This window comes from Pseudopipra pipra, chromosome 21 (assembly GCF_036250125.1).
Source record: "Pseudopipra pipra isolate bDixPip1 chromosome 21, bDixPip1.hap1, whole genome shotgun sequence".
NCBI lineage: Eukaryota > Metazoa > Chordata > Aves > Passeriformes > Pipridae > Pseudopipra > Pseudopipra pipra.
The window spans coordinates 10737477-10765295 of record NC_087569.1 but is presented as its reverse complement, the minus strand read 5'-3'; the positions used below and the strand labels follow the sequence as shown (position 1 = coordinate 10765295).

Here is a 27819-nt window from a genome sequence, read left to right as displayed (position 1 = left end):
CAGCTCTTGGCTTTTGGGGCTTCGAGTGCCGGTGCCCGAAGCTCAGGATGGCTCCCACAGCAGGTTTGGGGTGTTGTTGTCATGTCAGTGCCACGTTTACACCACAGCAGTTCATTTCTGAACTTTGTTTGATGTGAGACTTTGAGCAAAACATAATAGTTACCTTGTCCTGCAGAGACCATCTGAAGCTCTCAGGTGTGAGTTGTGCCCTCAGAAAGGGCACAAACCTCAGCCTGTCCCCCACAAGCCTCTTCCTGCCACCACTGGGGCTGAACTTGGGCAACAGCAGTTCTTGTGAGGAGTCCCAGTCTCACCTGCTCTGTGCCTGTTTCCTGTTAACACCCACTGTAGAAAACTGTTTTTTTTACTTGTTAAAAGTTAATTTGATGGTTGGATTCGATGACCTTAAAGGTCTTTTCCAACCTTAACGATTCTGTGAGTCTGTGAATTGTTTTTATGGACAGTTTGAATCATTACAGTTGGTGTCTGCACTTGACACTCAGCTGTTCAGGGGAACCTCTGCATGGGTTCTGTTCCTGCTGAGTGCAGCATGAGCCAGCTGAGCCCTTCACTCTCCTGGCAGTGAGACAGAGTTCTCCCAGCTCTCATTTGTACCTTATGTGCTTTTACTGAGCTTGTTTGTGAGCCAAGATTCAGTGTAGAGGGGAAGGGTGGGTACCTGAATACACACGAATCTTCCCTGATAGCAAGAATCAGCCTCTGCCACTGCAGCAGAATCCTGTGGGTTCAGAAATGAACCTTCCTCTCCCTGCTGTGCCCCTGTTCCACAGCAGCCATTGATTTTTGGCTGGAAGAAGCCTGTAGGTTTGGCAGTGCGGCCCTTCCTCCTGGAGAATGCAAAAGCAAGACTGGAGCCAAACTCACTGGCTCAGTGTTCTCACAGCACTCCGGTGCCTTCACCTCCTTGCCTCTTCCTCCTTCCCTCACTTAACCAGACGTTTTGTTTTCATCAGACACACAAGATCTCTTGCTTTTCCTCTCCCTTTCCCCTCCACTGGCCCCAGGGGCTGCAGGGGGAGGGAGTGGCTCTCAGCCCTGCCCTGCCCCAGACACGGTTTGGTTCTTTCTCAGCACACCCTGGCGGGGCCGGACCCCGCAGGGGACCCGCCTCGTCCGGGCCGTTGTCTCCAGGGCAGGTGGGTCCCCCCGGCCCTGGGGGCTCCCCCGGGACTGAGCGCGGACCTCGTGTTTCCGCAGGGATCGACAAGGAGAACGTGGAGCTCTCGCCCACCGCCGGCCACGCCAACAGCGGGAGGATGCGCCACGGCTCCGCCAGCCAAGTGCAGAAGCAGCGAAGCGCCGGCAGCTTCAAGCGTCACAGCATCAAAAAGATCGTGTGATTGTTGCTTTTTAATTTTATTTTCTATCTCTGGACCTGACTGACGTGCGGCCCCTCGCCGAGGGCCCCGCGCCGGGTGTGATGCTGCACTTGATTTGTACAGTTCCCATCCCGTCGGCCGCGTCGCCAGCTGATCAACTCCTGACCCATTGCCTGAGTTAACGCCTTCATCCCTCCCTTCTGTTTGGTTTAAGTGTTCCAGAACCGCGTGAGGATCCCGAGGGACGGCGGAGCCGGGGGAGGTCTGGAGCCCTGTGACGCTGCAGAGCCGCGTCTTGTCCAAATCCAAAGCCATTGCCCGAAACAGCCCCGCTGTGCACCTGCTCTGGCCTCGGGTGTTCCTGCTCTAAAGGGAAGTGTTGATCCTTAACCCTGTTTGCACACCTCAAGGTAGTGGCTTCCTGAGCCAGGGAAGGTTCTCTAATCCTGGTTTTAATCCAAACGTGTAAGATTTTAGCTGTGGACTTTTTTTTACCATACTGAAAAGAAACTCACGATAGCCACAGTACAGTGAGCTTAACAGAAGTGGTGGATTAGGTTAAATTTCAAGTAATTAGCAATAAATGGGAGAGGAAGAGGAGGCTGCAGGAGTCCCTCATTCCCCAGATTAAGCTTCACGCACTTGGACTGTACATGGACCAGACTGGACAAACTGGCTTTTTTCCCCAAGCCTTTTTTTTTTTCTTTTTTTTCTGTACTTTACTGCCCTGGGGAAGGTGGTACAGGGGGAAATCCCCGGGCCTGACCCTCGGGCTGTTGTTGTAGCACTGCGGGAAGTTTCTCACCTCTTCCTTCCATTTGACACGTTTGAGCGCTTTAGTTCTGCCCTTCCCACAGAGCTCCTGGCACAGCAGCCAGTGGGGAATGGAGGGGTGGATTCACTCCTGGCTCTGGGGGATGGTGTGTGGCAAAGCTGCCCCTGTGCTGCCCAGGCAGGGACAGGAACAGCCACCTCTGCTCAAGGTACATGAATTTCAATTAACTGACACTGGGTCGGTTCCGTGGCAGGGCCGGGGCTGCCCCTCTGCCCAGGGGACCCCCCGGGGTGGGTTCGGGGTCCTGCAGGGCTTCCAAGAACTGAAGGTGCTGTCACTGGTCACTGCCAGGGTCGGGTGACAGCGCTGGGGACCTGCTGCTGTGCTGGGGAGGGAGGAGGCAGGAGCTGGGGCAGGGGCCGTGTCCTTGGGGGCTCACACAGCTCCTGCTCAGGAACAATTCCGCTTCCCAGTTGCAGATCCCTGTGCTGTGGTAGGAATCAACAATCCTTTGGTGGCTTTAAAGGAAAAGAAACTATCCACTAGGTAAAAGCCAATCCTCCAGTGCAATCATTAATGGCTTTCAGTAAATCAAACTCCACAGCTAAATTATTAGAGAATGGTACAATTAAGGGTTCCGATTTTATTGCTATAGCACACAATTCCCATGTATCCACACAGTAACAATGTAACATTTATGTAAATAAAAATACCTTTATTGTATTGATTCATAAAATAACAATTTCTTTAATTTGTTTACAGTCCTGGAAAAGCTATGAACACAAACTTCATATGCAAATAGTTTGCCAAAACGAGGAAAATTTAGGATTAGCAGTCTTGGAATAAATACGTTAGGAAAATGAAGTGGTGCAATTAACCCAATCCCTTCTCGGGTGGTGCAGGTGCTGCGGCAGGAACGTGGCCACTGGGGACATGGAGTGGGGTGTGAGCGGGGCCTGAGGCTGAGCCTTGGGGTCCCCAGGTTAGAAACTGTTGTCATCTCACACCTCAGATTGTGAGGAACCACCCCTGGTGTCGCTGTGGTTTGCACGGGGTTGTACCCAATCGAGCAAGTTCCAGCCCTTCCCGTTCTGCTGAAGACAAGGAATTGTAGAAGCCTGAGGATTTGTAGGTAGGAGGAAAACAAGAATCTCTTATAAAGGTGATTTGCTGTTTTCAGTTGTTTCTCCTATGAGCAGGTTTCCTGTAAAGAGGAATAGGAATTCCAGAGGAACTGCCCAACCAGTTTTGCTTGGGCAGAGAGGAAGCCCTTCACTGTTCTGCATTACCCACATCAAAAGTGTCCCTCCTTCAGAACTGCTGCGTTCTCTGCAGCACAGAGGATGTGAGAGCAGAGGGGACGGTGATGAAAATCACCTTCCCCGGGGAGCTACTCCAGGCTCTCAGTCCCAGCTAAAAATCTGGTCTCTTCACAAAGTCAGTGAACAAAATTTAATTTCCTCTTTCCTGGAAGGAGAGAGTTGGTTGGAGGTTCCCCTGTGTGAGGGGTTCAGTGAGAGGGCCTGGACTCTGGCTGAGCAGGGGTGTCAGGTAGTGGGGGTGGAATTGGGGTGTGAGGACAGCTGAGGGCCAAGGTTTAATTTGCATCCTGTGTGCCCCAATATGCAGCAACGTTGTCTTGTACTGGTTGCTGGGAAGCTCGTGCTTGGCTCACAGGGAAGCACAGCCTTTGTGTAATGATTAAACTCCAATCAGTAATTAGTTGTCGAGTGCCTTACTGTCTCTCCATCGCTCTCCTGCTCCCCCCAGCAGCCACTGCTGGGACTTTGCCTCTTTTTCTTTCTCACATCCTCCTTCCTTTGTTCTTTCCCTGTTTGAGCACTCTCCCTCCTGCCCCGTTCCAGCCCGGGCTGCTCGGGCTGTGCCGCCGGTGCCCCTGTGGGTCTGAGCCCCGTCCCGGCGTCCCCAGTGCCGGCCGCGCTCGGGGCAGCCCGCGGGCACCGGCAGTGGCTGCAGCTCCAGTCCCTGCTGCAGGGCTGGAGCTGCAGCCCCGGAGTCCCTGTGCTTTGACATGAAAACTTGAGATTCAGAAAAATCCCACCAGGAACACGTGGACCATGTAACACCCTCGCGGGGACCGTGCGTGACACCCCTGGCTCAGAGCCTGTTCCCTGCCCCACACTGACCACAGCTCAGTACTGTAAAGACAATTAACATTCTGTTTGTGTTGATATTTTCCCTGACTTAAAGATAACTCAGTAGTATTTGAATAGTGCATAACCTACCTGTAATGATGCCGATGTTTCTGCTTTACCGTGCATGAGGTTCCCCAGACAGGGAACGTTTCACTAAGTCTCGTGGGCCGAGCCCCCGGCCTGTGCCAGGGCTCCCTCTGACCCGGGTTGTAGGTTTTAGGGCTTTTTCTGTTTCATTCTAAGGTTAATTTTTATCAGTGTCATGAAGCACGTCCTACTGTTATGCAACAAACCACAGACAGTCACTCGGAGTGTTGGTCCCACCTTTTTTTTTTATGCAGTATATTCACCTGTAAATAATTTTTGTGTAAAATTTGACAGAAAAGTATATTTACTACACTGTAAATACATGTGACAATATATTGTATTATTTTGCTTTTTTTGTAAAGCAGTTAGTTGCTGTATATGTATAACATATAAATTTGATTATTCTAGTGTTAGTAACTGTTAACTCCTCCTCCTCCCTGCTGGTTCTGTCATTTAAACCAGAAGCTGTTGGACACACTCGCCCCGTGTGCTCTCACTGCACCCCCAGCTCGGGGGCTCCTCCTCCCCAGTCCTGTCCGTGCTGCCCCAGCGCTGAGTGACCTGTGAGAGCCCCCGGCCCGGGGGGCTGTGGGTCACTCTGGTGGAACCCTGGTTTCAGATAATTATTGTTCACCCCACTCTCCCCTCATGTATGTACTTCCCCTTTTTTTTTTGAAGTAAACTGTAAATTGAACCTGCTCCCAGTTGTTTGAAGGTCATTCCCGGGGGCTGTGGGGTGAAGGTGGTGGACATTGACATCCTTGCTCTGTTGGGACAGTGAGTTTGGGTGGGTTCTTTGGGGCTGAACCAGGGGATCCAGCCCAGTCCCAGACCCAAACCCCCACTTTTTCTGGGGAAAATTAGAACCAAGTTGAAATCCAGTGTCTGGGGTTTGTCTTCCCAGACTGGTGCTGCTCTGGGTGTGGGAACTTGCACAGATCTAAGTAATGGCAAACCCAATTGCCTGTGGTGACTGAGGACAGAATAAAGCCCATTGTCATGAATTCCATGTCACTTCAATAAGATTATCATAACTGAATAATAAATCAGAATATTTCTTTTTAAAATGTAAATTTAATATTGTAATAAAACAGCTGCTTGGTCTTTAAAGAACAATTCAGTATAATTTGTCTATTTGAGCTTTTCTAGCTTAGAAGCTTGAGGTTTCAGCTGTCAGGCAACTTCTATGACAAATGATTAATCACACCTATTTTTCTTTTAGGGGGATACATTACTTTCCCATTAAAAATGTATAAGTACTTATGTTCTGGCTTTGTGAATCGTAAAAGGATGTAAAGACACATTAAAGTGTGACTGCATTGACTTTTTCTGAGACATCTTATTGTTCCTGCACAGTGAGTGGACAGACAGACCTGCAGACACCTGGCCAGGTGATTCCTGCCGTGCTCCTGGTGCCAGCTGGGGCTGCACGAGTGGAAGAGCAGCAGTTTGGGAACTGTTCCATTTCAGGAGCACATTTTCTTTCCTTTAGAAGAAATTTTCATTAGTCCTGGACCTCTGGTGGGAGCTGACTCCTGAGCAGCACCTGCTCAACCACTGCTGTCAAAAACATTGCTCAGGTTCCTCTTCTGGCCAGCCGAGCCTCCCTGCTGCTTGAGATCACAAACACACTGTAGCCACAGGGACGGAAGGAAAGGAGAAAGAGTTTCATTGTAGTGATGTCTTTATGCAGTTGGAAAAACTATACTTAGGGGAAAATTGCACCCTTGGAGCAGGCAGTTCTGTCTGAGGAAATAGCTTCAGAATCCCTGCCCAGCTGCTGATAAAATATTTGACAATGGAAAATAATAATGTAAAAATGCATTGATGTGGCAATATAAATTTTGTTCTTGAGCTAAAAACTCTATAAAGAGGAAAAGAAAGGAAGTTGTTCATCACAAGCAGTAAGTCTGACCCACAATATGAGTGGCTCATTGCTAAATATTAAGCTGTCTCTCTGGCATAAATGTTTCCAAATACCTCTGACTTGGAATAACGAGTTTTCATATTTTAGATGGGCCCAAATTTATACTAAACTTGTAATTCCCTTCATAGGAGACTTCCTTAAGCACGCTGAAAAGCTGCAAAGAAACAAGCACAGACATTAAAATTAAAGCCCTTTCCTGTCCTTGCTGCGTGTTCCTGTTCCAGGCTGAGCCCAGGATGGCTGAAGGTGCCCCAGCACTGTCACGGGTGAGATGGGGGAAGTCTGGTCCCTTAGGCCCTACCCTAGGATCAGACTCTGCTGCCCTGGTCACTTCTGCCATTGTCAAAGGCTTTTGATTGTCTGTCCTCCCCTTAGGCCCCTCTGTGTGGGACAGGTGACAGCACACCTGACCCTAAACAGCTCTGAGGTGGTGAGTGTCACACCTGGTGTCACAGAGCAGCCAAAGCCAACCTCCTGCAGTTGGGCAGTGCTACCAACAGTCCCTTGCAGAGCAGCCACGGCCTTTCCCACTGCTGGAGTTAGGATTGCCAGGTGTGAATCCTTTGTGCCTTGGAACAGGGGCTCCAGTTGACTGCTCCTATGTTTAACAAGCTCTCAAATGAAAATCACTCCCAGGGTTGTGTGGGTGGAGAGTGTAGAATAACATCTCCCATGATGTGACTTGTTCAAACAAGTATGGGTTTGTTCTTCAAAAGAATCATGAAAAAGCCTCTGACGACGGCATCTTTTGGGATATTCAAATGACAGCACTATAAATAGCCAGGAGTGACTATACGCTCAAGAAAATCCCACTGAACTATTAAATCGCATTTTACTTTTTTTTCTCATAGCATACTGTCCTTCAGAGAAACTAGAAATATCTGTTCTGCTGCTTCCATCCCCAGCCAGGGACTGGGAGAGCGAGGTCTGCCCGGGAGAGCCGGGTGTGCAGAGGACACGGCACATACACTGAAGATCTGCTACTCCAGCCCCCTCCTCCTCCTCCTCGGGCTGTGAGGACACAGGGAAACGCAGTGGCCAGGTCCAGGAGAGGCAGGTCAGGGACAGACCTGACTGGGAGCGAGCTTTCCAACAGCCAACAATGTCTGTCAGTTGGGAATTCTTAACGGACAAACTAATTAATGGCATTAAAAGGGCAAAGTCTCAGCACCGATGGATTTTTCCGCCTCGTGTGTGGTGCAATTTGTAGTCCTTAAGAGGGTATTTATTATTAATTCATGACTGCTCCAAACAAAAAGACTGAGGTAAATCAGAAATTTTTCAGAGAAAAACACTTGGACAAATCAGTGATTTAGGAAGGACAATCCCACTGAAACACAACTGTGATTTCTCCAAGTTACTCATTTACACTCTCCCGTACCAACCGCCTGCTGCAGACACGTGTAAATAAACAACTGGCAGGTTTGTCCCCAGCCAGCCTGGGCAGTTCAGTGAAGCTCCCCTGTGTCCCACCGTGAGGGCGTTTCCAGCAGGTTTCTGCAGCGTTACCTGGTGCAGAGCGTGCTGCCCACAGCCGGGTGAGCTCCTGGGAACAGCGGGGCTCTGCGGGACGAGACCTGGGCACTGGAAACGGAGGAGGCTGAGTGGGGAATAATCTATTTAAATGAAAAGGAAGCCCAGGCTTTCAGGCTGGCAGGAGGCTTGAAGTGTTTTCCTGTACTTTTGCAGCTCCCATTGGATGCCCCCTGCGGGAGAGGCCCGGGCTGGGGGACACGGAGGGACCGGGATGGAGCAGGGCCCTCAGCGCCGGCTCCCCGCGAGCACCGCGGGACGGAGGGACCCGCCCCGAGTCGCGGCCACAGGAACGATCCCAGCCCCGGGAACGATCCCAACCCCAGGAACGATCCCAGCCCCGGGAACGATCCCAACCCCGGGAACGATCCCAACCCCGGGAACGATCCCAGCCCCGGGAACGGTCCCGCTCCCGCCGCCGCTCCCTCAGGGCCGGGCGGGGCCGCGCGCGCGCGGGCGGCTCTCGCGGGACGCGGGGCTCTCGCGAGAGGGGCGGGGCGGGGCGGGGCGCGGCGCTGCATGTCCGAGCCGGCGGCCCGGCCGGGCGGCACGTGGGGCAGGGCCAGCGCCGGGACCGCCGCGGCACCGCACCGGGACCGCACCGGGTCCGCACCGGGTCCGCACCGGGTCCGCACCGGGTCCGCACCGGGTCCGCCCGTGAGTACCGCCGCGGCACCCCCCGCCTGTCAGCGCCGCCCGTGAGTACCGCCGCGGCACCCCCCGCCTGTCAGCGCCGCCCGTGAGTACCGCGGGGCTCCGGGGCCTCGCGGGGAGCGGCCGCGCCGCGCTCCCCCCCCGGTGCTGCCCTGCCCGTGCTCCCCGCGGGCACCGCGGCGGGAGCGGCCCCGCACGGCCCAAGGGCAGCGCCGCGGCCCCGCGCGGTGCTCAGCGGTGCCCCCGCGGGCCGGGCGGGTCGTGCCGCGGGCTCTGCCGGAGCCACCGCTCGGGGCCCGGCGGGTCCCGGGGCCGTGCGGGGCAGGGTGCGGGGGGCGAGCGGCACTGCCGAGCCGGGCGGTGGTTTGTGTGTTTCACCCCCGCGGCTCCCCCGGGCCGGCCCCTCCGTGGCTGCCCTGGGAGGCCGGAGCTGGCGCGGGCGGTGCATGCTGAAGCGCCCTGTGTTGTCTGCCGCGTGTCTGGTCCGGCGAGCCTCGCCTGTGTTATGGTAATGGCCATGAAAACTGTCATTAGCAAACTTCTAATGCATTGCAGTGACTCCTTTTGTTTGTAAGCCAGCGTGGAACACAGTCAGGAGCAAAGGAATTAAATTGTGTTGCTACTGAGGAAGTGATGTTTGGAGAGCCTTGCTTTCCTGGGAGAATCCTTGTTGTTTGACTTGTTTTGTTCTTTTATTTTTCCTTCTTCCTTGAAGCAGGTGAAATCTAAGTTACTCCTGTTCCAGAACTGGGCAACCTGCTCTGTGCTTGGCCACGTTCTTTATCGTAGTAATCCATAAAGCAGCAATCACAGAACAGACAGGCATCCTCTTCACGGGATTTATCCAGAACAGCAGGAAACGGCACCAAAAGCTGCATCTGACCACAGTCTGTGTAGGAAATAAGTCAGGGGCTGTGGAATGGCAGAGATGGGGCCTTTCTGTGTTCCCAGGGCTGCACCTGCCGAGCGTTATCGGCCCCTGGACTTTGGCTCAGGTGGAAGGGAAGGTGGTTGCTGGGGAAGGTGTTGCACTGGTGTAACTCTGCTTTCCTCCCGTTGGCGTTGTGGCTGTGAATGATCTACCAGCACAGCCCTGGGGGAGCACGTGGGGTGTGGGAGAGCAGCACAGCTCCCGAGGGGCCACGGCCCTTCCCTGGCAGCACTTGGACCAGAGCTGAGGGAGCAGCTGGGCCGAGCTCCCTCCTCAGCCAGGTCACTGTGTGACCCCGTTCAGGTCACTCAGCCTCCTCGTTCTTTAATGAGCTGCTTGTGTAAAGGGTGAAGGACTGTTCAGGCATCTGCTGAGCTACCCTGCCTGTCCTCCAGTAGTGCCTGTGGAGCTGTGATTCTGGAAATGGGCAGCATGGCTCCAGTACAGCTCACTGGTTTGCTTGCACGTGCTGCACAGTGTGCTGGAGGGAAGTTAAAGGGGGTGAGGATCGTGTAGAGCTTGAGCTGTGCTTGAGGTGTGATGGAATCCACCCTCTTACTGCAACATTCACTGTCCTGGTCCCACTCACCTGACAGTCCCCCAGCTTCTGCTTCAGTGTTTTACTGAGCTCTTGAAGGACTTCTGAGAGCTCTCGTGGGGTTTATGAAGGTCAGTCTCTCACCAGTGTCTTCTGCAACAGGCTATTTGCTCTCAGACATGAAAAGTGATATTAGGGTGGAGGGTCTGTGTGGATGGCACTGCAGGAACCCAGTTCTTATGTGTGTTAGTAGCTGTTTCTTACTCAGGAGTGCTCTCCTTATTCACACTGGGTTTAGAAACCTGTCTAGGAACCATATTCCTTTTTAGAGATCTCTAGACATGCTCTGAGAATACTAATACTGATAATCACCAGCTGCCTAGAAAGCCTTGGCTTTAACCTAGACATTTCACAGTGCCTGAAGTGAGACAACAGGAACTGCCCTCGCTGCCCAGGGTGGGAGCTGAGGGTGCCTGCAGCTCAGACCCACCATGGTGTGTCAGTCCCCAGCTCCTGCAGATTCCCTGGGGAGTTAACTGTGACAGGAATTTGCTGGAGGATTGCAGCCAAAGCTCTCCGAGCCAGCAACAGTTAATTTATGATGTTGAGACTCTTGTGTTCATTTTGAAAACATGGCAGGCTGGCTGTGGGGGGATTGCAGAGCAAGTGCACTTCTGCAGTAGCAGTTATCTGAAGAGCATAATGCTTTAAAAGCAACATACCCCACTTATCTGTGCTTCTCGCCGTTCGTGTGCACTTAACTGATGTGAAAAAATGATTTAAGGTATTTCTAGTGTCCAAGGAGACTGTAATAGGATCAAGGCTGATATCCCAGTTGCCCTTAGCAACATCTAGAACTAATAAAAAACATTAAGTACAGCATTAATTACTTATAATTGTTTCATGTTTCAGATCTAATGATTAGCCTTTTTAAAATCCTGATTTCTAACTGCAGTGCTTCTGTGGAGCTCTTAATGCAAATAGCTGGTTAGACTTCATGAAGTGATGATTAACTTCAGGCAGCCATGCTCAGATACTCTGAAAAAGCTATTTTATTCAGCAGGTGTTTAATATTTCCTGGAAATTAAAGCTTTTGCATTTGTTTCTTGTGGGGATTGCTAGAAGGGGACATATTTGCATGTCCCTCACTGCTTTTTCAAGCATTCTGTCTTCAGCTGTTTTACTGTGGGTTTTTTGTTGTCCACTACGTGGATTCTGTTCAGCTTTGCTGTCCCTGCACTTTGTCAGCTGGAAGGTGACTCTGAATTTATGGGCCCTGTACTTTACTGTAAGCAGAGCTGAATATTTCATAGAAGATCACTTAAAATCATTCTTGAGCAAACGAATCCCTGCTGCAGACCTGCTTGCTTTTGACCTCTGCTGCCACCTGGCACTGCAGATGAGAAACCTGCCATGTGCTGGGGCTGATTTTTGACTCTGGGTATAAATAGCAGCAGTTAGCTCGTGATTTGCATGAGCCTCTGGTATTGGGGGCCTTAGCTTTGCATGGGGGTAACCCTGGCAATTGGGAACTGGAAGTGTCTGGGATAAGGATTGCAGCCCTAAATCTCAGGGCTGTGATCCTGTGGTTTCCCCTTCCTTAAAGAGGAGCTTCTTTTTGTTATGAGCTTGGACTTGTATTTAGTTTTCTCGTGGAAATGCAGGGGTGGGAAGAATTCTTTGGTGTTCATGAGTACAGGAAAGAAATTAGCACATCTTTTCCCTAAAGTATTCCAAGTTGAATGGAGTGCTTGCTGCCTGCTGGAGAAGGTGGGCTCCCCTCTCTCCGGCTGGAATCCTGTTTTTCCATTCCTTGTGTTTCCTCCAGCTCTATGTGACTGTAGGAAGGTCATTTGATCTGTGTCCTGGCTTTGCTTTTTAAAAAGGGCTGCCGAAGGTGAGGAGAGGAGGCAGCTTGCAGTGCAGGGGAGGCTGCTGTGTGTGAGAGCTGCCCCTGGTGTGATCCGGGCCTGGGGACACTGCTGGGATCAGAGTGAGTGTGTGTATGTCATTGGGTCTGGAGTCACTCCTTGTAGCACTTGTTCATGCACACAAGTGATCTCCCTGCTGTTCAGTCTGAGTGCCTCCCAGTGAAACCTTTGCAGTTCCTGCCCAGCACAGACAAGCACAGGGCACCTCCCTCACTGATGTTTGCCGTCCTTCCTCTCTGCAAAGGATACAAACTTCTTCTGCAACTTCCAAGCAAACTTCACTGTGTTTTGCTTTTCTGTCTGAGCCTGGTCCAGCTTTGTTTTGGGAAGCTGTTTGCCAAGGTCTCCTTGCTGGGAGCAGGGCACTGCTGCCCCCACATACCTGGGGACCTGTTTGGTCTTGATGCTGCTCTCTGCTCGCTGTGTCCTGCAGCTCTATCAGTGTTGTGATGTAAACCTCACTGTCCTGTCTCCTTGAAAATGCAGGTCTGTTTTTTTGTCTTGTGTGCAGAGAAAATTGGAAGCCTTTGGTTAGTTTAGTCTCTGTTTTGTGGAAGCTGATAAAGATGCCAGGTGTTTGACTTTGGATGGTTGCTTTGAAGTTTTGATTTATAAGCCGTACCTGGAGTGGCCACTACACTTATGTTGCCCAGAGCAAGGGCTGCATTGGCTTCTTTGGTGTAGAAGCAAACACAAAATGCTAAGTATTGAATGTATTTTTTTCTGAAATTCTGGAAAATAATTTATGTTCTCCAACCTGTGTGACAATGCAGAAAGAAGGAAAGATGATGAAATTTTTCCCGAGCCCAGATTTTTGTAATGTGTTGGTAGGTTATAAAGGTAATAACAGCTGGTTTGCCTGGACTGTGGGGGTAGTGGTGAAGTGGTACAGAAGCCATTTCTGAAGTTTGCTGAAGTACCTGAGAGACCCTCCTGGGAAAATGGGGAAAAAGCTCTCGTGCCTCCCTCTGCAGTAGAGGATTCACAGGGACACACTACCTTGGGTGAGGAAACCATAAATAATGAAACAACTGGAGCAGGGAGGTAATAAGATAGAAAGTGCAGTAAGGAGCTTGATAACCTGATAGGGTTAATGTTAATGACAAACTGTTCATATTGCAGAGCAGGAGGAGCACTCGGGGCCTTGGCTGACTCTGTGAGGCCGAGTGTGGTGAGGGCTGCTGGGGGTCAGAGTCTGTGTCTGTGAACTTCTTGGTGATTTCCAAAACATCTATTAAAAAAGCTCCACAGGTTGGCCTACACTGATGCTTTTATTGTAAACTTCTGCTTCTGAGTGTGTAAATAAATAGGAACTGTTCTGAGTCCTGTGTTGGCCTTAATGCTGCTGGAGCCCTGTGGGACCAGGGTTTGGCTCCTGAGTTGGGAAAACACACAGAACCATCAATGAACGTGGCAGCTCCAGCTGTGAGGGGGCAGTGAGCTCTTGCAGGAACATCACTGAGGCTGACTACACTGAAGGCAGTTTTTATCTTGGAGATAAAAGGCAGCCTGGTGGTGGTGGTGTTTCTTGCTCCAGAGCAGTAGTTTAGCTCTACATCAACCAGCTTTTTCAGCCTTTTACTTAAGTCACAATTTATGCTTTTGCAAATAGGAGACTGCTGGTTCTTAAATGTTTTAAGATTGTGGAGTGGCTTCATTAGTGGCTTTTCATTTGCAGAGCAGCCTGTTTCTTGAGCTCCTAGCCCATGTACTGGCCTGTGAAAAGGTGGTGTTGCTTAAGGGGTATCTCTTGCTGTTCTAGTCTTTCAGTGCTGGTGTTTGAAGCAGAAATTGCTGCAGAACACTTACCTTTAATTAGTTAAGTATACAGAGACTTCCCTGTTGGCTTCTTTTTAAAATAGGTGTCACACAGTTTGAGATCTCGGAGGTCTGGCTCCTGCCTGTCTCTGAGTGTTTAGCTCCTGAGTCATGTTGTGTGAGCTCCTGGCCCTGGGTGATGTTTGGTTTGATGGTGGTACATCAGGCTGGGCAGGAGAGAGGTGGAAAGGCTGTAAAGTCTGGTGGCCAAGGGACACCCTGATCTGCAGTGTGTGGTGCAAGGGCTGGCAGACTGCTGTGGCTTCACAGCTCCCTCTGTAAGGTCAGCCCTGGGGATGCTGCCCTGCCTGGAGAAAGCCCCTGTGCTCTCCAGCAGGACCTGGCAGAAGGTCCCTCCGTTGTGCAGGTTCTGCCTCCTTCATCTTCTATGAAACCCGGGGAAGCTGCAGTTAGATAAGGCAGTGCCACATGCCAGTTCAACTTTCCATGAAAACATGCCTGATGCCAGGGGGAGGTTATGTAAGGCTTTATGTCTGTTCCTGTGCAGGAGCTTTTCTTATTTTAAATCTTAACAGTAGGGCCTCCGGTTCTTTAGGTTTTTGTCAACTCCTGTTCTTATGCCTCCTATAAGGCAGAGCATGTGCTATTGGTTATTTTTAGCATGGAAAATTTTAAAAGCCCACGTGGTCCCATTTGGTTTGAACCGTGCCAGCCTGTCCAGTTCTCTTTCACCCAGATAGTATTTATTTCCCGAGCGCTGCATCGCTAACTATAGGGTTTGCTGGGAGGTGTCCTGGCCTCCCTGTTGAAGCTGCATTTCCAATTTAGCTGCCTGCTCCTTTGCTCTGTGGTCCTTCAGGACGGGCTTTAATTCCAGTCTTGATTTCCACTGCTTTCAGGGTTTGGAAGCATAGCCTCTCAAGTGCTGGGGCAGAGGGAAGCGGAGGAGCCGGGACCGGCAGCGCTGAGGGGTCTCTGCAGAGAATGGGGGCTCAGTCACTTGGGAGTCATCCTGGCCTCTCTCTTGGTAGAGACTCGAAGCAGCTCGCCCTCGGAACAGACCTCCTTGGGCGTGGAAAGCCCTGAAATTCTGGAGCGAGTGCTCGCTGAACTCCTCTCGGACCCTGAGAATGAATTATCTGACTTCCCTGGGAACCTCGTGCTGCGAACATTTCTAACCTTATAAGGCTGCGTGTGCTGAAGGGCTCTGTGTCCTGGCCAGGAAACAAGGTGGCTTAGAACTGCTCTAATGTGAACAAGTAGAGTACGTTGACTGTCCTTGGCTTTTTTTCTAAGGTAGGTAATGTGTGCATTCTTTCTTGTCCTCATCTCCCTGCTCTTTACCAGGAGTTTTCCATAAATCAAGTCAGGACACAGATTTGGAGAGCTGACTGACCCCTACTCTCCCCTTGGTGTCTTAATCCCATCCTGACCCGCTGTGGGGATAATTTAGCAGGTTGAAGTCTCATGTGCTGGCTGCAGCTCTCCAGCCGTGCCATGATCCAAGGTGTGACATTTAGGCTGGATTCCTGGCGTGCCAGAGGGAAGTGGAAGTGGCTGGTGGTGGGGTGAATGCATACAGTGTGTGAGCTCCACTATTTTTGGTGCAGGACTGATGGGGCCATGCTTGTTGGGAATAGTGCTGGGGATCCAATGCTTCCTGTTGATTCTGCCTCCTACAAAGCTGCTCATCTCCTGTCCAAAGCCTCTGGAGCTGCTGTGCTTCCCAGCTGGCTCCTCCTGCTCAGAGAGTGCAGGGCCTGCTGGGCCAGGCTCCCTCCCACTTGGCAGTGCTTGAGGGCATGTGATTTGACAAGTTGCCATTTTCTGTTCTGCTGCTGGCAGGAAAATCCCAGCCTTTCTTCCCCCCATGTGTTCCAATGATCTCGCTGCCCCTGCAGCCCTGAACTGGCTGTCAGATTGGCAGCAGAGAGATGGCTTGGTCGCTCCTGAATGAGTTGGGAAGTGGCTGTGGGGCTCTGGGAGCTCTCCTGGGGAGCAGGCGAAGGAGAAGCCGTGTCCTGGCTGGAGGGCTGGGCAGGTTCAGTCAGCCATCCTCAGGCATCGTGACCAGCATGGCAAGAGCCGGCTACTGGAGTCTTCTGGCACGTCTGTGCAAGGAGATGTTTGTTGGTGTCAGCTGTTCCCCAGCCAACCCAGCACTCCAGGATGTCTGCTGGCACCTCACACAGGGCACTGCCTTTCATCCTGCTCTGGCTGATGGGAGGATGTGGAATTCTCATTTAACACCATTGCTGGTAGTGGTGCAGCTCTGGCTAAAATAGTAAATTAAAACCGTGGAATTAAATGAGCGTTGCGAGGAGCCGTCAGCTAATGCAGCAGTCCCCACTCATCCAGATATCAGAGGAGTGAAGATCTTTATCCTAAATGATAATGTTCAAAATGACTCTTAGAACTGTTTTGTCTGCCAGACTTTGGGACAGACCTGTCCCTCTGTGGGGCATCCTGTGACTGTCTCCCTGTGCTGCAGAGCTGTGTGGGACTATTGTTTGAACAGTTGGTGCAACTTAGTAGGGAATCAGATAATAATAGGGCTGTCTGTTTAATCGGGAATGCTTGCTGGGAATGGACTTATGTGAGCTACTTTAATTTGGGTTTGTGGTGTGCCTGTGAGACAGCTTGTAGGGCAGTTCTGCATTAATTACAACAACTTCAGCGTGCAGCAGATGAGCCCGTGTGGTGGCTCACAATGTGCCATTGTGCTGGGCAGCGTGAACGGGGACCTTTTGTCTCGGGGATGTACAGGCTTCACCCTTTCCACTTGCAAAAACCAAACATCCACACTAATACATAGGTTTGCTGGGTTTTTAATTACAAATCCCAGATGTTACCATTAACAGAAGGCTTGCCCTGAGCAGTGAGTGCTGCTCCCTGGCTGCACACAGCTGGCTGGGAACAACTGGGATTTAGTTACTTCTTGGTTATCCAGTTTATTTAATCACACACGAATGTCTGATGAACACTCGAGTTTCCTGTGTAGAACAACATACATGCCTCATTTGTGATGTGCTGGGATATTACTGAACTCCTTAAATCATGTCTGCAGCAGACCTTTAATTTGGGATTGAACAAGCAAGTTTCTAGACCCTCATTCGTGTGCCTCGGTGTCTGGGCTCTGCAGGAAGCAGAGTGGAGGCAAGGCAGGGTCTGAGGTAGCGTGGATGAAGCTGTGTGAGTGCTCCTGTGGGATGGAGGTGGGAAATCCAGAGTGAATATTAAATTATCTGAGCTCTGACACTCGGTTTGAGCCTGAGGGAGGTTTTGTCCCTCAGCTGGAATGTGTAATCAGCTCCTGGTGAAGATGGAGGCCCGAAGGAGCGCTGGGAGCTGAGTTGGGACACTTGCTCTGATAACAGAAGGGGTTTTACGGTTGAGACAGACTAAGCATTGGGCCAACTGCCTTGATTGTGCTCTCTTTTCATAGAAGTATCATGCTTCTAAAGAGGAACCAGATAATGCTCTTTTCCAGTGCGTGGTTCCCATTTCTAGGACTTGGCTATCTCCTGAAAACAATCTTTATTTTTGTTGCTCATTGGCAGGAGTCTCGAGGGCTGTTTGGCTTCAAGTCTGCCTACATAAGCATCCTCCAACACGTGGTGTTTTGCTTTAATTCCTGTGCAGTGAAAATATAAACTCTAAGTGCTTTGCAACAAGGGATGTGGTAACTGTTAAGCTTTGCATTCCAGCTGCAGACTTTCCTTAAGGAAAAGGAATGGTCTGGTAGCCCTGTCTCATGTGGCCCAGGTGAGGCTTGGAAGTGGAGGAGCAGGACTGGGTCAGGAGTCTCCATGGTGTCCAGGTGGGAAAGGAGTTGCAGACTTTCTAGAGGAAAAGGGACAACTGTTGGCCGTGGGGAGTCAGGGCAGTGAATTTGGAGAACAAACTTTGGAGCTGGGTTCCTAAGGTTTCAGAGAAGTGTGTGTTGTCAGACTCTGGAACTCTGGGGAATGGGATGTTGCCTTTCAAGGGGAGAGCTGGGCAGCCCTGCCATGTGTCAGGCCTGTGTCATGGAATCTGTGGTATAGCTGGGCTGTGAGCCCAGCCCAGTGCTGGAGAAACCTGCTGTGCTGGGGGCAGGACTGACCTGCAGGGGAGAGGCAGGAGAAACAAGGGGAAATTAAGTGCAAAGGTGAGATGAGGTGAAATCATGGAGTATAATGGTGAGAAACATCCAGATATCCCTAGTCTTGGGTCGGGATCTTGTTCTGTGACCTGCTGTCAGAGCAGAGACGGGAATTTTGAGAGTGGCTGGAAAACAAACCTGTTCATGCTGATGGCAACACCTCAAGGCACTTAGGAGACTTCAGCCTTCCTGTTACCTTCCCTGTGACTATTTTAACATGCTTTCTTTCTCCTTCCAGGTGTAGTTGCTGAAGCTCTGTAAGATGGCTTTGCGCTTCCGCAACTTCGTCCCGTACGCCATCCCCGGAGTGCTGGCGCTTCTCGGCTGCTGGTGGATATATTCCTGGAGGAAGAAGTACGCGAGCTATCGCGACAAACAAGCAATAGCCATTGGAAGGGAAAAGAAGGAAGAAGTGTCAGAGAGCGGTTCAGCCCCCAAACCAGAAGCGTGTGTTCCTCGCAGGCGGCCTCACTCGGTGCCAGAGGAATGCCCGGAGCACAGACCCCCGACCCCCCTGCCCACCCCCCTGCCGCCCCCCCTGCCGCCCGCGGGCCCGACGACGCCCTCTCCTCTGTGCCAAACTCACGAGAGGCCGGATCTCTCACAGGACCTTCCAGACCTGTCGGGAACGACAGTTCAGCCCAGCACCCACGAGGACGACAGTGAAAAACTAGAAAGGATAGGATCCCAAGAGGAAAGCGGTGCCCCTGCTCGTGCTCCCCTCCCTCGGGTCCCAGAGAGTGCGGAGCTGAGCCAGGCACAGGGGTCAAGCCCCAGTGCAGACCGGGGTCAGCAGCCATCAGCACCCCTGGCACAAGAGTCTTTGGGAGCCAAGGTGGAGATCAGCAATGCAGAGCAGTCAGATGAGTCTGCGTTTAAGCCCCCTGAGGAAAAGCAGATGCCAGAAGTTGTGCAGTCGGATACTGGCCCTGTGACAGCCCATTGCTTGGGATTGGAGAAAGAAACCAATGCCCCACAAGCCTTTGTCAGTAAGGAAGCTGAAGTTGTCTCAAGTCACAAGGATTCTGCAGTGAAGATGTTACCAGGGAGTTTGGAGCCTGCCTGTTTGAAGCAGTCCAGGGACGAGGAGATGCCCAAGTCCATTGCCAGTGTGCCAGTGGGTCGGGAGGACACGCAGCCAAAAGGAGATGAGTTGGAAAGAGAGAAGATTGGAGGAGTGAGTTTGGACAAGGAAGTTGAGAAAATTGAGCAAGTAGCAATACAGTTCATTTCCAAGGTTATTTTGGCAGCAACTGAGGAAGTGCTGTCAGGTTCTGCAGGCCAGGCGTCCCCTCGGACGTGCCAGGCCACTGCTGGCCGGGCTGAGGCAGCTCTGGGGGCAGGGAGTGGTGCTGCCCTGGGGGCAGGGAGTGGTGCTGCCCCGGGCCAGGGGCTCACGGAGGGAGCAGCAGCCAACAGGACCCCACTGCCCACACCCCCACGGGCAGAGGAGCAGGGCCAGGGTGCCACAGGCTCCAGCTGTCCTGCACACGGCTGTGCAGCCAGCCCTGGCCAGGGAGACACAGGAGACTGTGGGGTGAAGAGCTGTGAGGGCAGGGAGTCCCAGAGAGTTGATCGGACTCGTGTGGAAAACCACAGAGGGCCACTGAAAAAGTCATCTTTGGCCCTGGAGGACTCTGGGTACAGCACACACACATCCGAAGGTGGGACGAGTGTAGAGGACCTGCTGCAGAACACGGTGCTGTCTGTCACGTCAGACCAGCTGTCGGACTCACTGAGCACTTCTGCAGCCCAAGACACATCTGCTGAGCAGAGCTTGGTGCCAAGGGAAAGCCCTCCTGCTCTGGGGCTGCCTGGAGACAGCTCAGTGCCATACAGCAATGGGATCCTGAAGGAGGATGGGCCAGACTCGAGCCAGGAGTGTAGTAGTGCGGCAGGGATGGATGGAGATCACTCGGAAGGTAAGGGGTTTGAAAATCCTCCTACAAAACACACGTGAGCAAGCATTTTATGTGCTGTAACCCCTCTGCTTTGGAGCACCTTCAGATAAATCCTCTTCATGTTTAACTTAGACCATAGATGAATGCTGAGCCCTCATGTGCAGGTGTTTGCTCTCCTGATTCCCTACATCTGTAGGGTCCAGTGTTAGCTGGGTGATCTTCAGGGGACACTGCAGGGGGGTGAGCAGGCTGGGCCCCTCTCAGCACAACACTTACTGTCTGAGGCTGAGCCTGTGCTGGGGTAGCCCAGGGAAATGGAGCGTGTGTGGATGTGGGCCAGGCTGGGAGCACCTTGCTGCTGTGAGACCTGCTCAAACAAATGGTTCTACTTCAGCTTGGGTGGCCTCTGGTAAGCCCTGGGTGCTTACCTGTATTTATGGGCTGCTGCTGCTGACAGGAAGCTGTGAGGCAGGTTCTGAGGTGCTGCTGGATGAACCAGGGCAGAGCTCTGATGAATTGTGATAAAATCATCTGGTTGCAGAGCAGTTACCCTGAAGCCTTTTTGCTCAGAAGGGTAGGTGCATGCCAAGAAATCCCAACAGGGGGCAATGTTCATGGAGTTCTCCCATCTGTCTGTGTGGCTTTTGCCTTGTAGATCCTGGATGGGGTGTGCCTGGCAGAGTACTTGCAAAGCTGTCTGAGGAAACGTTAACCTGTGTGACCTTGGGGATGGATGTTAAAATCCTTTGTAGAACCCTGTGGTGCCAACAGCCCTTAATGACAGGGGATGTTTCTGGTAATTGCTACAAAGCAGTTGGAATGCTGCTCGTTTCAAGACATGGGGATTGAGTTTGCCAACAATTAAAGATTGAACCCACAGAACATTTTCACTAGTGAGAGTTACTCCAGGAAGAGAATGGTGCTGCCTCGTTGTGAATGCAGGTGTGACAGGAAGGTCCTAGAGTGAGTTGTGGAGCCTGGTGATGGCAGGGGCTGAAAGCTCTGCACTGAGACACTGAAGGGTGGGGAGAGGGGATAGAGCAGGTAAAACTGATAAGGTGACAGTGTTGGATAACAGGTCATCCAGCTGACCTTCACACCCGGGCTGTGAGACTGAAATCCTCCCCCCTGCCCAGGATGTCAGTGGCCAACAACTGCACCCTTTGCCTTTCTTAGCCTTGCTGCTGTGTTACCCTTTAAGATGTGGCAAATGTGAAGCAGCTGCTGGGTTTATTTTTCTCTTTGGTCTCTAACTGGATGGTCTGAATACTTGCAAACAGGTGAGGATCTTCATGCTTCTGCTTCAAGCTCGTGTGACACTTGACTGTATCTGGGATCTGACCAGGAGGAGGCTGTTTGAGTTTGACCCTTTCCCAACTAGAAGTGTTCCTGCTATTGGCTAGTGGTTTAGGAACAAAACAGTTCAGCTCTTGCACCTTGTTTCTTCAAGCATATGACGAATTTGGGCCCCCCAGTAGTGGGCAGTCCTGGCAGTGGGGTCCCTGTGCAGCCCCTCTGTGGGGGTGGCAGTGGCAGTGTGTGGCAGCCGGGCTGTCTGAGTGCTGACACGTGTGCCTGCCTCGTAGGTTCGGATGCAAACAGCGTGGATTTCGTGGACAGTGGCTGTGCCATGAGGAAGACAGTGGCTCGCCAGAATGCCAAGCTGGAAGGAGGATCCAGCAAACCCGACTTTGTTATCTGGGAGATCGAGGTCCCAAAGGTAACCGGCTGCTGGCCTGCTCGTGCATCCTGCCCTGCCCTGCCCTGCCCAGCCACCTCCTGGTGCTCCCTCTCTGGTACTGGCTTGGTGCCATCCCAGGGAGATCAGCAGCAAATGCAGGAGGACTGAAGCATTCAGCTCCCTTTGGGAGTGAGGAGCCAGTACACAACTGTAAAGGTGCAGCATTCCAGGGCTATCCCCAGGGGAATGGTGGTGGTTGGACTCGTTATTTCCCATCATCTTCCACCCAGTCCATGAGTCCATGCTCTGAAAGCATTCAGGAGGCTTGGAGGGTACACAGGTATTAAAAGTAGGGGATCTATCCAAATGAGCTGTGCTTACTGGTCTGTATCTACCTGGATTCAGACCGGCTGAACTCTGCACTGGTCCGGCACTGCCTTGTGTTTATCCTGCCTAGGCTACAGGAATTGGGAATGTGGTGATACAAGCCAGAGAGAACAGTGATGTTTGATCTACGTTTCTCTTCCTGACTGTTGCTTTCTTGTCCCTTTCCCAAAGGAATTAGTTGGCCGTTTGATTGGCAAACAAGGGAGATTTATGAGCTACTTGAGGCAAATGTCCGGTGCCAAAATTTACGTCTCAACACTACCTTACTTCCGTGACTCCCAAGTCTGTCACATCGAAGGTGAGTGCAGTGTGGGTCTCTTCATGGTCTAATGTGTAGCTTGGGGGCTTTGATTAAATGGGTAAGGAATTTGAGTGGGTTTAGTGGCTTTGTGAGTCTAGTGCTTTACAAAACTTCTCTGCTCGGTGCTGTTGCAGCAGGAGTATGTGCCAGGTCACCTGTGCTGTGGCACATGAACCCTCAATCCTAGAGCTGGGAATGCATTTTAGCATCTTTGGCTGCTGCAGTTTAACTGACCCCTCTTGCAGGATCCCTTTAGGCTTGCAGGAGGAGCTATGGGATGGGCATCAGCAAATGCAGCCTGCACTGGGAAGGTGTTAGATTAATTGTGCCTGAAAAATATCTGCCAGTGAATTGGATTTATCCTGGAGGCTAAAGCTGTTGGAACTGAGACCTGGCAGTCCAAGTTGCACATGCTGGTCTGGTACCAGGTTACACGACCAGTCTGTTAAAATTTGCACTGCTGATGTAGCACAAGAGGCTCTTGGTGGTTGTGTTTTTTCATATGACAGGGCTGGGGGTGTCCTCAGCACGTCCTTGCTACAGACTTTGTGTGGGGTTTTCGCCTTCCAGGGACCTCGCATCAAGTAGAAAAAGCCCTGAGCCTGATTGGCAAGAAGTTCAAGGAGCTGTGTCTCACCAACATCTACACCCTCCCTCCGCCCATGCCGGTGCCGCTCCATTCCCTCCTCGTCTCTGCCTGGGTGAGTCCCGCGTGCTGGCTGTGCTCTGACTGCAGCCTGCCTTCCCATCAACACTCCTGACAATTCCTTTCCTCCCCCTGGCAGCTGTTCCTCCCCGATGGGGTGACTGTGGAGGTGGTGGTGGCACACCAGGTCGATGCAGGGCACATGTTCCTGCAGCAGCACACGCACCCCACCTTCCACGTCCTGCGGAGCCTCGACCAGCAGATGTTTGCCTGCTATTCCCAACCCGAAATTCCAACCCTGCCCACTCCGGTAGAAGGCAAGTAATGGATGCTCACAAGTTGTTCAGCTGAGAAACTTCGAGGGTCGTGCCAAAGCCTGTTGTCCCTGAATTAGTTGTGGGAAGTTTCCCAGTGGACGAGGATGTGATAGTGCACTTGTCATCTCATCTTTAAGCTGTTGCCAGAATACAGATGTTGCTCTGCTCTCCCTTACCCTGCTCATCCCTGGAGTACCTCCCGAGCCACTTGGCTGCATGTTGAAATTCAGAGTGAGATCAAGCCTGTCTCAGGTTATTTCCAGTCAACCTGGCACCTGGGTATTTCTGCTGACAAAGTGTGGAACTACTCCCAGACCTTCAGAGTGTCCATGTCTGTCACCATGTCTGCACATGGCATGCAGTGAAGGAAGCATCACATGGAAAGGGGTTATTTATTCCTTTGTGGAGTCAGACCTTGCTCTTGGTGTCCACAGGCTGGAAGGGAAGTGGGTACCTGGGCAGAGCAGCTTGGTAGTGGCAAAAGAGACCTGACATAAAATCCTCCAATCCTGTGTCCCAGCTGCAGGGCTGGTCTGGGGGGTGGGTGGTGTTGGAGGAAGGTGGGAACAGCCCAAGAAATGCTGTTGATTCTGTGTGGATAACTGTGCAGCACTGCTCATGCCTGAAGTGCTGATTTCTGGAAATCTCCTTATCCTGAGCCTTTTTTCTCTGTGCTCTGGGGTTTTGCAGTTGGTATTATCTGTGCAGCCCCAGGCCTGGATGGGGCATGGCTCCGGGCTCAAGTCATCAACTACTTTGAAGAGACCGATGAAGTGGAGCTCAAATACGTGGACTACGGAGGATACGACAAAGTGAAGGTCGACACACTCAGGCAGATCAGGTCTGTAGCTCCTCTCCCATGGCCTGAGGCCACATCTGGCTCAAGTCCTCATCACAGGCATCTGTATCGTTTGAGTTCTTACAGGTTATTCCACAGCTGAACTGGGAAATGGTGGAAAGGTTTATCTCAGCAGTGGGTGTGGGTTACTGGGAGCACAGCAAGCTCCTGTAAGGCTTTTTGAGAGAGAGGGAGAGAAAATGGCAAATTCTGCCACTTCAGTATAGAAGCTGAGTAAAAGGATGCCCCCAGGAGGCCCCAGAGTGTAGTTGAGTGATGAGTTAGGAATAAGCTCCCAATTCTCAGTGCCCCACCCCGTTGGCTGGGAGAGCTGTGTTGGATCAGAATTTTCTTACACAAGCCCATTAAATACTTGATTATGCCCCAGAGGTGGGAGACAAGCAGCACAGCCTCCGTGGTGGACGTGGGTTTTGCTTGGAGCCTGATCCAACTTGGCATGTTAATCAAACAATTTATTGCTGCTCTGAGATTGCTGGGAGAACAGTCAGATTTTTTTTTTATTTGACTGTCGTTAATTTAAAACTGAATTCCTGTCAGAGCAATTGATTAATCAATGTCACCTCAAAGAATGCAGAAGTAACTTAAAGCCATGTTCTTACTGACTGATCCTCTTTTCTTTAAGGTCTGATTTTTTAACACTACCTTTCCAAGGAGCAGAAGTTTTACTAGACAATGTGGTGCCACTTTCAGGTAATGGAGCTCCCGATGTACCACTGGCACTTCTCCTGCAGGTTTCCATGGATGCCAGCTGTGTCCAAGCCATGATTTTGTCAAAACCTTCCCCCTCCTATTGCCAGTGCAATTGGATGTGACAAGGGGAAGGACTGGAAAAATCGTATGGTATTCTTCGAAGTGTGCTAGCATGGCATAACCTGTCAGAGTGCAGAGGGAAGATGATAAATGTCCAGGCTTTTTCCTGCTTGGAGGGGAGAATGAATTACTGTCGTAAGCAGGAAGTTGGCAGGACTGGCAGGGTGTAGGTGCAGTAGCTGTAACTGCTCTGATTCTTCTGTCACAGAGTCACTCTAAATGCAAACTCAGTTTTTAATCTGCAGACAAATACCTGACATTTTCCTCCTGAAACGACTGATTTGTATAGTTCTGTGTTCAAAAGCCAAGCCTGCAAGCCCTGGGAGAATGTCAGCCACTGCCTAGGAACATTTTGATTTGCTTTTTTTTTTTCTTTTCTACTGGTGTTGGAGGTGGGTGCTGTATTGGTGTGTGAGAGCTGCCCTTCTGGGAGGGAAGGGGTGGCTGTAGGAGTGGGGGTCAGGCCAGGTTTCCCCGTGGGGTCTGTGGCTGGCAGGATGCCAGGAGGTACAAACACTTCTGAGTTCCCAGTGCAGGGTCAGTCAAGTCCTAAGGGACCCGAGCTTAGTTTATTGAGATTCAAAACATTAATGGCAGCTCAAAGGTACTGCAGAAATGTGCTTTGCTGTCTTTAAAGCCTCCTAATTCATCAGCCACTTCTGTTCACACTGTCCCAGCTCGTGGCTGCAGGAAGCTCCTCATCCTTTCCCTGCAGCACCGATGGCTTCAGCCAGGGGTGGGGGTTCTCTGGCCCAGGGTCTGTAGGGGGCCAGAGGAGACTGGCTCAACAGTCCCTGCTGGCCTTTAAAGCCTGTGGAAGGTCTCACCTGTCCTCTCCTGCTCTCCTCTCTCCACAGACGAGGATCACTTCTCCTCGGAAGCCGACGCCGCTGTCAGTGAGATGACCAGAGGCGCCGTCCTCGTGGCACAGGTACAGGAGGTGTCTGGGCAGGTCCTGTTGCTGGTGGGACTGCTGCTGGTGTCCTCTCTGCCCCTGGCACACTCTCTGGGTTGTAATTAAACCCAAATCCAGGCCCCATCAGCCTGGCTGCTGGGCAAGGCTCCTGGGAAACCCTGGGGCTGAAAACTCCCAGCAGCACTGCCCAGGACTGGGTGTGAGGTGCTTCTGGCAGTGGCTGTGGGTGTCCATGTAAGTGCATTAGCACCAGAATTGCTGCACACTTAGGTTTTTCTGTTTGCAGGTCACAAATTACGACAGTGTCACGGGGCTGCCGCTGATCCAGCTGTGGAACCTGATGGGGGATGAGGTGGGTTTACTGACATAGCTATTTTTTCAGTACTGTTGAAAACTCCCTAATCAGGGATAACAAGTTAATCACTATGAACTTGCTGATGTTTCTTGAGGTGGTTTGTTCACTTATCTACTCTTTTTTTGGTGTTTTTTTTTCCCCTCCCTTTAGGTAGTGTCAATAAACAGGACTCTGGTGGAAAGAGGGTTTGCTCGGTGGCTTGACTACTAAAGATGTCCCAGATGCCTTGACAACTCTTTCTGCCGAGAAAAACAAAAGACAAAAATCTTGTTTTGCACTGTTACAATTTGGTTTGGCAACTTCCCCTGAGAAGACCCGTTTACACCTGCCCTGCCTGTGGAGTTCTGTGGTCCATTGAAACATGTTTTACTCAACTGTTACCATTTCAGTAGAACAGATACCTCATCTCCTGACGGGGTGTTCAAAGCCATAATGACAGATACTGTAGCTTTAAAGCAAAAAGTCCTCCCTGGCCTCTGCTCAAAAGTTGAATGGAAAACACCCCTCCCAGCCCTGGGGCTGGCTGGAGGCAAAGCCCCCCAGTCAGTCCCCGTGGTCGGGCTCCCGCTCGGTCGTGCCCCGTGAACTCGGTGTCTGCTCTTTCCCAAAAGTTACATCGGTTGTCCTTTTTTTTTTAACGGGCTCTGCCTCTGTAATTAATGATTGTGATTAAGGAATTTAATGTTCAGTTATGGATTTTTCTACATGGTGCCACTAGCCCGCACAAACAGCATCCATCTTGTGTCTTCCTGGTGCCGGGAGGGGGAGGAGTGGCGGTCGCTGCTCTTCCCGTGTCCCACTGCAATCATGGATTTTAGGCTTGACCTGCTCTCCCTGCAGGGGCTTGGAGTGCAGGATGTGTTACCACTACAGTTTTTTTTTTTGCTCTGAAACATCATGTATTTAAAGAAAAGAAGTGCTTGCCAAGCCCAATTGTAGTTTATATTTTTCTAGCTGTGCAAGTCTGTAAATATATATTAAAAAAAAAAATCATTGTAATATTTTGTACAAGAAAAAAACACTGGAAACAAAGGGAACTTTACAGAAACTTTTTCACACCAAAATGTCCTATATAGGTAGAACTGGTTTGGAGTGCATTAGGGTAGCCAAATAATTTGGAGCATCCAAATGTTGGGAGTGTTTCAGCTCTGCTGTATCAGGATTAGTGTCCCCCTTAGGTTGCTGTCTGGTTGGAATTGTGATCGCTGCATCCTTTGCTATGTTGCTGTACAGATCTGTTTAAAAAAAAAAAAAAAGTAACAACTTTGGCATTACTCTTGCAGTGGTGTTCTCTCTCAATTTTTTTTTTTGTTGCTCCTTTTTAGATTTCTATTATATATTTAAAATTTTGCTCAAGTAATTTAAGCTGACTTAATGCTCTTAAAGACATGCCCTCTAATGTGTATCATTTTAGATATGGATTGAGCTGGGATTTATTGCTGGTAGAGAAGATACTTGCCAGAAAAATGTTGGTGTAGTCAGGCCTCAGAAGTTGTTTCAGGTGAGTCAAGGATGTGCTGACATCCTGTGAGTTAACATGCCAGTGCATCACACATTTGGACAGTTGCCCACTCAAGCCTTTGGTCCAATCCCCCCTGATAGGGAAGGGTTATATCCTTTCTTGGAGTTCTCCCCAATTTGGCACTTCTGATTTAATGTTCATGTTTGCAGGAACCTCCAATGAAAACTAAATTTGGTAACTCAGATCTATTAAAAATATATCCTTTTGGAATGTTTCTTTCCATTTCAATTAAAGCTCGAATTTTAAGCCGTCTTAATCAAACTGTGATGACTTAAGAGCCTTCATTTCCTGCCTCCATCAGAGCAGCCCTGGAGTCCTTGGGCTGCACC

The 27819-nt window shown here is 51.0% G+C and overlaps 2 protein-coding genes across 8 annotated transcripts in view; both read left to right on the top strand.

Annotated features, from left to right (window-relative positions):
• Positions 1 to 5681, top strand: part of NF1 (neurofibromin 1) — a 79020-nt gene extending 73339 nt beyond the window's left edge. For 4 of the 5 annotated variants that reach the window (XM_064678133.1, XM_064678134.1, XM_064678131.1 and 1 more), the window contains 2 exons: positions 1219 to 1357; positions 1555 to 5681. In XM_064678133.1, coding sequence (XP_064534203.1) covers positions 1219 to 1357; positions 1555 to 1618 — 203 coding nt within the window. In that variant the 3' untranslated portion in view covers positions 1619 to 5681. Of the gene's footprint in view, positions 1 to 1218 lie in introns of all 5 variants that reach the window. The other variant, XM_064678135.1, reaches the window with a different exon arrangement.
• A 2808-nt stretch (positions 5682 to 8489) lies between these two features.
• AKAP1 (A-kinase anchoring protein 1) lies at positions 8490 to 27751 on the top strand. Of its 3 annotated transcripts, XM_064678138.1 has the most exons (12): positions 8490 to 8557; positions 14551 to 14947; positions 18034 to 19717; positions 21283 to 21416; positions 21936 to 22062; positions 22636 to 22766; positions 22851 to 23028; positions 23719 to 23869; positions 24510 to 24577; positions 25555 to 25628; positions 25900 to 25965; positions 26119 to 27751. In XM_064678138.1, the coding sequence occupies exons 3-12, from the start codon at positions 18058 to 18060 to the stop codon at positions 26176 to 26178; spliced, it is 2649 nt and encodes an 882-aa protein (XP_064534208.1). In that variant the 5' UTR covers positions 8490 to 8557; positions 14551 to 14947; positions 18034 to 18057; the 3' UTR covers positions 26179 to 27751. The 3 variants fall into 3 exon arrangements, with proteins under 3 accessions (XP_064534208.1, XP_064534209.1, XP_064534207.1); XM_064678139.1 differs by lacking the exon at positions 14551 to 14947 and having other exon boundaries at positions 8539 to 8557; XM_064678137.1 differs by lacking the exon at positions 8490 to 8557 and having other exon boundaries at positions 14404 to 14947.
• Positions 27752 to 27819: the final 68 nt, after the last annotated feature.